General features: G+C 37.3%; 1 protein-coding gene across 1 annotated transcript in view; it reads left to right on the forward strand.

Annotated features, from left to right (window-relative positions):
- Window positions 1–12,454, forward strand: part of LOC121737028 (protein prickle-like) — a 153,189-nt gene that overhangs the window by 133,253 nt on the left and 7,482 nt on the right. The window contains exon 6 of the mRNA XM_042128549.1: window positions 8,271–8,474. Coding sequence (XP_041984483.1) covers window positions 8,271–8,474 — 204 coding nt within the window. The remainder of the gene's footprint in view (window positions 1–8,270; window positions 8,475–12,454) is intronic.

A 12,454-nucleotide genomic window follows, 5' to 3' on the forward strand; every position in this document is an offset into this window, starting at 1 on the left:
GTATGTGTATACTAGTACACTGTGCAATTACTATTATGTGAATTATTCAAATGCGTTTACCTCATGTGAAGACCGTGGCCTCGATAGCGCAGGGTAACCTGTACCAGTTGGGGTCACAAAAATGTTGGCTTTGGACAAATTGCGTCTGAATTTTATCAATATATCTGCCTTCTTTATCATAAATATTGAGAACGAGTTAAATAAATTCTGATTACTTCATCCACGATCAAATTCGGATAATAGATTCTCCTGGATATGAGAAAATAACTTGCAAAGTCAAGCAATATCCAAAAGCAAAAACACATATAGATATGTATTTTCGCTAAGTAAATATTATGTTAAAGTAGATATTATTATGTAAGTATTCATAATATTTAAAAGCACTTAACTTCTATTTTAATTGCAGAAGACGTAAACGTCAATACACACCTATCTTTGGACAGAGCTGAATATCGATTTTCGATTATTTTTTTTGCATTAATTTCGTTACAAAGATCTGAAGAAATATGATATTTTGGCACCATCAAGCTCTACATTTTGCACTTCATCATATTTGCTAACCGTACGTCTGTGCGCCAAATCTCCTAAACAACAAGCGGCGTGATAATAGCAGGGCGGGTGTTGGTTTTGCCTCATGTCTGCAGCAATCACCACTAATGATATTTTTTGCATCGTCACCTGTGTGGTCCAATTTTCAAATATTTGCTGTAGCGTCAAAGAATTCGACATTTTTTCGGTCAACGCTAGCCGTGTTAATTATATAGGGATAACTAGTATTGATTTTTATTTGCTGTCATTAACATAAGGATGTTTAATGCTCCTTCACCTTATAAGCATTTAATTACTATTATTTTGACCAAGCTATCTAGTTAAAAGGGCTATGTACTTCTACCAACATTTTCGTAGTGAAAGTATTATGTGTATTTTAAACAAAACAATACGTAATAACAATATTATTTACATTTTATTTAATTGGTAAAGCTACTGTATATTTTATGTAAATTTTTTTTTAATGAAATAAGGGGGCAAACGAGCAAACGGATCACCTGATGGAAAGCAACTTCCGTCGCCCATGGACACTCGCAACATCAGAAGAGCTGCAAGTGCCGGCAAGGAAGGGAATAGAGAAGGGTAGGGAAGGGAATAGGCTAGGGGATTGGGCCACCGGTAAACTCACTCACTCGACGAAACACAGCGCAATCGCTGTTTCAGGCTGGTTTTCTATGAGCCCGTGGTATTTCTCCGGTGGAGCCGGTACATTCGTGCCGAAGCATGGCTCTACCACGTAAATAACTAACCAGGTCAATTTATTAAAGTGGAATAGGTTATTCTAAATAAGGTGGTTTGACTGATCAGGCGCATGATCGACATTTTACAATTTACATGCCCATCCGACACATGGATACATTCTTGTTTAACAATCTGGTGATCATCGCTTAAACCACACTTGACAATCACATATTAGTCGCTCCCAGGAATCGAACCCGCGACCTCCGAGTGCCAAGCTGTAAACTACGTACATGATGTATGATGAGTATGATAATCCAAATGTATGAGTCATCTCCCTATCCCGAGGCTGATCACGTCCACCGGGCACAGCGGGGAGGTGCGGGGAGGTGCGAGGAGGTCCGGGCGTCACGTCCGCTTCCGCCCAGCTGATGCCAGTGAAAGTCCACCTCAGACGAGGTTCCGTTTAGCTCCGAATATGGAGGAACACCTGTAGTGGACCGAGTTCTTTCTACGAAGGCCTATGGTTTTCTGGTCTTTTGAAGTGGTGAGCTTCCGCTTGTTTCCGGAAGAGGCATACTATAATTATAGCTAGCTGTTTTAGAGGTTAATAATAATAATAATATCTATGGACGCTTTACACCACGTCAGTCTGGCCCCGTGCTAAGTACCTGAAGGACTTGTGTTACGGGTACCAGACAACGGAATTAATATATTTAATACTTTTATACTATATAACATATATTTAAGATTTTTATTGTGTAATACACATATTTAATATACATCCATGACCCAGGAACTTTGAAAACTTTTTGTTTGTTCGGCGGGATTCGAGCCCACGACCCCCGGCTTAATCTACCAACGTGCTTACCCACTGAGCCACAGAAGTTCTAAAGGTGTAATCGTGTTCTTCGGTTTCTTTCTTGGTGATACAATTTCTTTTGACACCAATACCAAAACTATAATGCGTTGTCATCGATCCTTAACTTGATTTGGAAATTCAATACAAAATTTTGTTAAGTCGGTGGACTTTTCGATTTTTGCCCGTATTCAAGTAATCGGCACATAGGTCAGGTTGATACTCATTTTTGGAGTTCTGTATGTTCAAATTGTTTTTTTTCCAAAATGAAATTCTTTCGTTTATGTTGATTCATAACGCCGGTTATATTACAAGGCGCAGGCTCCGGCATAATGCTGGAGGGCGGGGAGATTGTGATCTGTAGCCTCCGACAATGTGAGGAGTACCCTGGGTGGTGTGAGGTATAGACGATGGCGGTTTTGGTTCAAACCGGTTGTCGGGTCATAGAAATTAATTATGCTGCTGATTATACAGGATTTATCCAAATTGATGTAAATAACATACTTACATTTATTTTAGGGTATAAATAAATATACTGGATGTTATTTCATGGATAGCGTCGAACAAGAACAAGAACATTATACGTACATGATACTTAAAATACATAGTTTATCTTTTTCCTTTTAAAAAAGTTTTTCAGGCAAGCTTTTACTAGGAACAGTTGTATGAATAAGTAAACTAAGGTTGCCATAGTATTTCTTATTCTTTCTCTCCTTTTGTATTTATGAGAAATGTAATCTTTTTAAAATTTTAATGATTTTTTTTCTTATTTCCTCATTGCGGCTTTGATAGTTCCAAAAGTTATTTTTGTATGTAGTTTGACGTATCATGTAAAACCACGTTTTATATGGCATGTGAAACTACACAGCCTGTAGCCTAGCCTGCTCTCGTCCGCATGTACAGTTTGCCATCAACACCACTCGCTACAGCCTGTGCCCCACACCACTTTGATGAGTCACGGGCTCCGTCTGCGCGCCCAGACCGCCAGCTATGTGCCGCGCTGCTGAGCTGAATACGCTTATACTGTTTAGGATTTATTTACCTCTGAGTATTAATGAGTTTGATCCTTTATAATTTGGCATAGATCATAAAAGGTCTTTCAGAGATAATGTTATATTTTTCTGTCTATTTAAACGTCTTTATATTGTAAGCATTGCATCATAGGCATAAAGAATTTGTGAATATTTTTTATCCATACCAATATTATAAATGTGAAAGTGTCTGCCTGTTAACTCTTCACGCCCGAACGGCAGAGCCAGTTTTGCTGAAATTTGGTAAAAGGAAACTTTGAGTCCCGGGAAACGAGGAAACGACATGGGAAATGTACTGTTCCTGCGCCATAAACTAATGTTGGTACAACGATGTTGCGGGCATCAACTAGTTACTAGTATTTACAATTTATATATCCTAACTTTCTTAAACATTGACTGCATCGTTTACCCTCTTGATTCATAAATTGATTTTTATTCTCATTTTTCTAATAGCTACGCGTAACACTGTTTATTCAACACTACACAAGTAACAGAAACATAATATATTTTAGACTCGATAGCTTATAGCCTTATTAAACGGAAACGAGTTAGGAAATACGCACTTTATATTCCTAACACTTGAGCTAGGTACTTTAAGGTTATTGATATTATACAATATACAGTCTTTAGGCATTTGCATCATAATAAGGTTATTTTTATTTAAAACTCTACTCGGAGAATTTTGATTATTTAAATTTTTAATAAAGACTTTAACAGACAATGTAGTTACGAGTATAAAGTTTATGAATTATGCCAAATACAACATACGGACATGCAGATTCGAGGTGACTATAAGTACGCTCGAGTAAATTGATTCCTAGGCATCTGACAGACCAACGTCATTTGGTCGGATGACGGCTCATGTCATTTCAATGTTAACTGTGATCTGTCGGCTGGGTTTGACGTAACGCGACCAAACTACGTAGGTCCCCTCATCTGACTAGGAATCAACTTCTCTGATAGTACATTATAATACTCTGCCAAAACTTCAACACTCTACAATATATACATAGCTTTTGAACTCCCAGTACACAATTTGTCATAGATCACTACAAAGCATCTCATACGCTGAATGAGTTTATGTGGATACGGAGAAGTGTAGTATTTGTGTAATCCGGCGCCGGCGACGTCGCGCGTCGGGGGCCGGGGCCCGGAAACCATCGATTTGGAGCGAGGCCAAGGCGACAAGTGCACTGTGCAGCGCCTGACCATAGACGAAAGTTTCAATAGAGGAGATATTTTTTTTTGACACAAAAGTCAAGATGCTCTGTTATTATGTCTGACCTCTGTATCTGTATTGCAGAGGTAAGTGCCGTACATAATTATGAAGATGATTGAAAATAATTGGACTTATATTAGAAAGAGGTAGAGTTTGCGACACTTGTGACGTCTTCTCAGCGGACCCCTAGATTTACTAAACCGATTTTTTATTATTTTACCAATAGAAAGTTACGCTATATGTGGGTGTCGTAGGCAAAGAAATATAAATAAGAAAAGGCGAATACTATTTCACATGGGATATAGGGATTTTGCTGGTCCGCTCAATTCTTTGAGCAACTTTGTGGACACGTCTTATTAGCGACTTGGCCAAAAAGTTATAAACTGATCCGAGCCATCTCTACATGTTGTGACTCTACGTCGGCGCCAGCATCGATCGAGTGTCCCACTGCCAAAACTCAATTGCTCCCACCGAAACAACTATACGGCTCTCGTTACAAGAAACGCTCGTTAGGATCAATAAAGTTAAACAATTTAGAACTAGGGCTAGTTCCGGGAAGTCTAGACTCTAGGTTTTAGAACATAGTCTGAGTCGATAGAATTTAATCAAAGAAACTACAAATATTACCACAATAAAGGCACTATATAGGGCCAGAGCATAAGTTATCCTCAATTTATTGAGAACTATATTACCACAATAAAGGCACTATATAGGGCCAGAGCATAAGTTATCCTCAATTTATTGAGAACTATATTACCACAATAAAGGCACTATATAGGGCCAGACATAAGTTATCCTCAATTTATTGAGAACTATATTACCACAATAAAGGCACTATATAGGGCCAGACATAAGTTATCCTCAATTTATTAAGAACTATATTACCACAATAAAGGCACTATATAGGGCCAGACATAAGTTATCCTCAATTTATTAAGAACTATATTACCACAATAAAGGCACTATATAGGGCCAGACATAAGTTATCCTCAATTTATTGAGAACTATATTACCACAATAAAGGCACTATATAGGGCCAGACATAAGTTATCCTCAATTTATTGAGAACTATATTACCACAATAAAGGCACTATATAGGGCCAGACATAAGTTATCCTCAATTTATTGAGAACTATATTACCACAATAAAGGCACTATATAGGGCCAGACATAAGTTATCCTCAATTTATTGAGAACTATATTACCACAATAAAGGCACTATATAGGGCCAGACATAAGTTATCCTCAATTTATTAACAACTAGATGACTCCCGCAACTCCGTACATATTTCCGGGATGAAAAGTATCCTGTGTCCTTTCCCAGGACTCAAGTATCTCCATACCAAATTGCAGCAAAATAGGTTCAGTGGTTTGGGCGTGAAGAGGTAACAGACAGAAATATAGAAACACTTTCGCATATTTTATAATATTATTAGTGAGGATTATTTGATATTAAGTATAGGTCGACCAGAACCTGATGGCAAAAGGTGCGAAAATAAATTGACTCCAGTCAATTTATTTTCTCACTCTCTCTTCTCACTTTTATTCCTATTGGAATAAAAGTGAGAAAATAAATTGACTCTAGGAATACCGTGTAATAGGAATAAAACATTTTCATCCTTTTTTTCCAAAAATTTATCCAATGATCAAGGATATTTTTTGAAAATCTGCCGTCAAAATTTGCCATCAGATTCTGGTAGACCTATACATACCGTTACGATTACGTAGCTGTTGTTAAAATATATATTCCTGCTTACTTCATACTAATGTAAGATTTTTATAAAACTAGTCTAGTTGTACACATCTCCACCAAGCCACCAAAGGTATAGGTAGCATATTACCTTTGTAAACGACAATAAAACCTTCCGGGAACCGTACGTGCCGGGGCTGGCGAAACCCGCACGTGCGACGATTGTGTCCATGCCGACGTAGACCCAGAAATTCTTCAAAATTAAAAAAAAGTTTTGCTATGTGTAAAAAGTGTTTGGAATATCTGAAGTTGCAGCCTTGTCGAAGGAATGCAAAGAGGCTTCCAAAATATTTTAAAATCCTCTTTGTAATCTATTAAAGTTATTTTAAAATTCAGAAATCAAAAAGAATTTAAAAAATATTTAAAACTTTATTACTGTTTAAAGAAACTGTGTTTGACTTTATTACCTATATGTCTATCGTTCGTACCTAGTGTTCAGGAATATAATATTTTAGCTAAAGGTTGCCAATAAAAATTAAAACCAATGACAATTTGACAATTATTTGAATTTGGAAAAGTAATTTTCATGATGGCCGCCGCACAATGGCGCCGAAATAGGCGCGAGGCTGCCGCATTGGGCACATTTGCACGCGTTTTCATATGCTAATTACAGGTACAAGGTCACCCGTAGCGGGCATGCCAGGTGGCAGGTGGACACTTACTAGATGAGAAGCAACAATGATTGGTGAACCTCCTTTAAGAGGGTATATCAATTACTATAATTAATAATATTACTTATGTTGTATGATAATGTTGCAACTTCGAGTTTTAAGGACTATAAACGTTATGTCGTGAACCTTTAGTCAAGTTTCACTTCATAATTTCGATAGCGAAGTTAAAATAAAAAAAATACTGTTTGAATTAGACTGCTGTGCCTCCTTCCTAGTGCTCTCCTTCTCTACTTTTTTTTTTCTCTACTGTGCAAAATGTTATCAAAATAAGTTTACAAGTTAACATTGTAAACTTATTTTTGGCAAAATTATTACTCTACTAATTAACTTCGTCGCGATTGGGAATAAAATTATTAATTATAATGTTAACATAATATTTAAATGAGGACACGGGTGTAACAGGCAGTAACTCGGGCGGACATCTCTCAACAGCCTTACACGTCCCCTCCTATTACTGTAATGAACAATTGCCAAATTTGAATACACAACACATATTTTAATTATGTGGGTTAATTAAAAACGTAAAGAAAGGTTTTTTACTCGAGGCAAAACGATTACGGCCATTAAAATAATTCCGTGTGATTTTTACATCATTATTTTGAGTTTCGAATGTTTTTTTTTTCTTCGTCGCCATGTCAAAGGTCATAGACACGACGTATTTCGGACATATTTTATTTAAATAGCTATAAAATTATACGGTAGAAGAACACCAGACACCTTATTCTGTACTTAATTTAAGTCACTAATTAAGGTGAATATTCCACAAAAAATGAAATACTGAGCAAGTGCGTCTTTACTCTTTTAGCTTACTTAACCCCTAGCTAGCTAGCTTAGAACCTAAGCTATATCAAAATATGTTATCTAAACAAAATGCAAGATAATTGTGCACCAAAGCCACAGCTTTGATACGAAAGAAGCCTACAAATACGCTACTGCGCTTTTAAAAGTGAATGCGTTGATCTTCCATTGATATAGAAAGCCTGTACAATAACAAAATTATTTTCTTAGGTCTGCTCTTTTTCTTCTACTAACTTCTACTACACGGCAAAATGTTCATTGCGAATCCAATATCTCTCAGGTTTCCAGTGCGATATGAAACTTGAAGGAGGAGAGTGCGAGAAGACTATGTTTTAATTTACTACGACATAATAATGAAGACGTGAGTGGAAGAATCGAACAAGTAACATTTCGTAACATACGGACAATAACTCATTTTTTCCTAATTATTTTAATAAATTTTGTAACTTATCTACTTCATAACCTAGCTAATATATCTGGCTACATATGTAATCCATAGTTTTTCTATTTCAAATAATTTTTCCGGTCCTAAAGCCTCCATTAAAACAAAAAAACGGGAAGTTTTTTCATGTTACTTACCCTATTCATCCACTCACGTCTTGAATTTTTTGTTAGCACTCTTCGTCACTCTAACATAATTATTATCTCCTCTTTCCAGTGCTAGGCATGATTAAGTTAGTACTCTTCCTCACTCTAACTCTCTCTTCTTTTACAGTGCGAGGAGATGATGGCGTCTGGCGACATGTGCGTGTCGGCGGCGCGCGCCGGGCCGGCCGCTCGCTGGCATCCCGCGTGCTTCGTGTGCTGCGCCTGCCAGGAGCTGCTGGTAGACCTGGTGTACTTCTGGCGCGAAGGCCGGCTATACTGCGGCAGACACCACGCCGAGAGCCTCAAGCCGCGATGCTCTGCGTGTGATGAGGTCAGTATACTCCAAATAATCCACTTATCAAATAAAACATTGTCTGAGGTAAAAGGCCATCTTTCTTACATATTGGACGACAGTAGCTTATTTTTCCTTACACAAACACAGGCATGAAAAACTGACCAGTTCAGCCTCATTTTATTATTTGCCTTTAGTTTGTCTAACTCTATAGTTTTCATTCGATCTAAGAAAATATATTTTTTCCTTGACCATGCTTAGCGCCAAGTAAAGACAGTCAGTCTAAGTGAAGTATTGATTAGATTGTCAGAAATTGGTGCCTCTAACGTAGAATACAATTCAGATTCCAGGCATTTAGACTCTACAAAATCTAGTATAAACTTGCTATTGAGTCAATGATTCTAAGAGATCCTGGCGGTCCAGAAAGCCTAGCCAGTGATTTGACTGGCGCAGTCAGTAGCAGGTCAAGACGTATTAATTTAAATAGTAATTGCTAGCACAGATAATGCAACGTGTCGTTGGCGTTTGGTAACGCTTATCTTATGTAACTGTTGTACAACCGCTGTGGTCTAGAATTAATCAGCGCCTTGTTTACTACACATTTAGGTTACAGCATACTTATCTAAGTAGGTACCAATAGACATTTTACCTAAAATCTTACTTTAACCGGTCAAGAAGCCGATAAAAAGCACGAAATATTATTTAAGCAGAGAGACTGTTTTAGATTTGGTAACAACCACCTTGTTCTTACAGCTAAAGCTTAAGTTACTAGATAACTGATAACAGAATCCCGCGAGAAGATTGTACTTTTTGGGCGTGAAAATGAAAAATAGCCTAAATAATAATATTATATTGTGTTAGCGCAGACTGTGCGTTTCAAAATCCGTTAAGTAGTTTTAGCGTGAAAACATGAAAAAAAACCCCTGTAATACGAGTGCGGTAATGTGGTTAAAGACGTCTTAAAATGATCTTCATTAAGAGCTCACCTGACTCTAAAAATCAAACATCGTCCTTCTCTCTTCACACTCACGCCCGTCTTTCATATGCCAGGTGAAAAAGGACGGCGCGGAATCATCGCCGAGTTAGTTTTACTTGAATAAAAGACGAACTATAACGATTATGAAAAAAGTGTTTTGAGCAAATTTAGGTTTTATCAATACCTTTTTAGATATTGAAAAATATTAAAGAAAAGACAGCAAACTTCGAAGATCCAAGCAAAAATGTGTCTAAAACAAGGTTTTTGGTAAAAAAGAAACTATCGAGCATTTTTTGAGTAATCGTGTTTTCGTCTTGAGCATTTAATCTTTATGAACTGAAGTTACTTGTGTCAAAAAAATCAGTTTTCTAGACCTTACAGATTTTGAGATCTAGGTTAAAGTATGTAGTCAAGTTACGGTCATATGGGCTCTTAATTAAACAGTATGCTAGCATTTTTTCATTGCCAAAGTGAATACTCAATAATGTCATATTGCAGACACCCTGCAGCAAAGGTTACTGCGGTATACCGCAATACACACACATGCAGGTGGAAATACCTTATCTTGACCATTGTAAATGGTTAAAAGTATGATAAACTAGACGCTACTAATAATCCATTTAGCGAGAACCGTAAATTTTTCGCAAAAAAGTAGCTCCGAGGTCTTCTCTAATAATTATATTGTTATCTGTGCCGAGTTACATAAAATCGGTGTAGTTGTTCGTGAGATTAGCACATTTAAACAAACAAACAAAAAGTATCGATTACTTATAAAAAATAACAAAATAGACAAAAACTAAATAATATTCTTTGCAACCCCCTCGGAAGTAATTTTCCGGCTTAGGGTCGGCGCACACTCGTACGAGGGCACGATGGTATCACAGTTCCGCTGCGGATATGCTATATCGCTCGATCTTGCCGTTTGATACAAGATGTCTTTTAGTTACCTTTTCACGCCTAAACCGCTGAACCGATTTTGATATTATTTGGTATGGAAATACTTTGAATCCCGGAAAAGGATATAAGATACTTTTTATCCCGGAAAAATGTTGGGTTCCTGCAACAAAACAATTTCCTTGCAACGGAGTTGCGGACATCAAACTGTTAATGATATTATTTTGCGCAAAATTGAATTCGATCGAAACAAGCAGATTGCTGATAGGAGATAGCCACCTGTGGTATTTAAATAACCTATATTTTAAAGCATTAAGCCTGTCATCACCATTTGGATATGCAGTATGCAAAACTGCATTAACATACCATCTTGGGGGCCAGTTGGGCAATAAATTGGCCCACCGGGGGCCAAAACGGAAATCGGCCCTCGCGGAAACATATTTAGGTCGTGGGGCGAATTGCAATCATTTACTTCAGGTACATTTATATAAAATCCACCCCAAATGGTTCAGACGTTACCTCGATATGAATCGACAATTGACCCTTAAAAAGTATTTTGTTGGAACTTGGAAGTATTTGAATTCGTTTATGCAAAAACAATAATCGCGATTAGATCTACCGGAATAGAAAGAAGCCTAAATATTATTGTAACCTAAATATAAGCACTGTAAATTATGTGAAGTTTGATACAAATAGTTGCAAAGTTTTTATTTGTAGTATATTATAAAGAAGTAATAATACTGTCCTTACCATCTTCATAATAATATTATACTTGCAAATAAATTTTAAAGCTATTGAATTGCGGGTATATTAAAAGCAAATTTGTTTATAACGTGCACAGGGTCTTATCCTAAATGACATAATATCCGGATCGGTTTCAGCAACGACGATGACTTACGAGCTATGTCAGGATATGACATTCGCGAGTTAATACCGAGTCACGTGACTGACATACATAAAGACATAATGACATGCGAGGGCGGGAATCGGGAATTCGTCTCATCGCAATCGCAATAAAATTATATCATTGTCATTCGTAATCATAATATAGTATGCGCATGGTCTTACTTTCTAAAAGGAAACTTGATCTGACCGAAAATAGGATATAAATTATAATATTACTGCAATGTTTCCACGCTAGACGGCAACACCATAGACAGGAAACATTTTTTTTATTTGACAACGTTCCTGTCAATATTCTGATATGACGTGTGCAAAATGACAGATTTCGGTCATACTGTTTACTGGTTGTGGCAGTAGCGCCCTCTGCTCCGGCCTTTGTGCTATGTTCCCTATTCGTAAGACCACCGTAAGACGGAGGAAAAGTAGACCACCGGCACAGCGTAGAAGAGGATTTACTCCCATATTTCTACCACACCACGAAATATTTCCTTTGTTTCGTTTTCATTTCTCCCAGAGTACAACTAACTTGAACATTGAAACGTTTTAAGCAAATAAATGATTTGTTTACTTGTTGTTGATTAATTTAAAGAGAGGTGCGAAAAAAAAATTGTCTAGCCTATATTACTATAAGAAATTGGAATTAGTTCAAGTGGTACACACGATAAGAGACTTAACCGCTTCGCCAAATGTCAAGGGGACTGCGCTAAACTAATCTTATTATGTTGCTGTTTAATTTAAGGTTAAATATATATTCTAGGCTTTGGTACAAGTTTAATAGGCGTAACAGAACTGGTTAGGCAAAAAATGGAAAATTTTAGAAGTTTTGATTTAATAAACCCAACATAATAACATGATGGTAGGGGAACATGGGTATGTAAAGTAGAGAGATATTGGTTCTTCTCGAAGAAGACAACAGTTATAAAGTATAGTGCTACTAAATCGCGCGGTAGCCGTACATTTTTAGGAATAAAAAGTATACGTGGGAGAGCCATGCTTCGGCACAATTGGGCCGGCTCGACCGGAGAAATACCACGTTCTCACATAAAAGCGGCGTGAAACAGCGCTTGCGCTGTGTTTCGCCGAGTGAGTGAGTTTACCGGAGACCCAATCCCCTACCCTATTCCCTTCCCTACCCTCCCCTATTCCCTTCCCCTCCCATCAATACTCTCCCCTATTACCCTATTTTCGGCGAGAAGAGTGTTACCTCTGTATGTAACAGACAGACACTTTATAATATTAGTATGGA

This window comes from Aricia agestis, chromosome 20 (assembly GCF_905147365.1).
Source record: "Aricia agestis chromosome 20, ilAriAges1.1, whole genome shotgun sequence".
Taxonomy (NCBI): domain Eukaryota; kingdom Metazoa; phylum Arthropoda; class Insecta; order Lepidoptera; family Lycaenidae; genus Aricia; species Aricia agestis.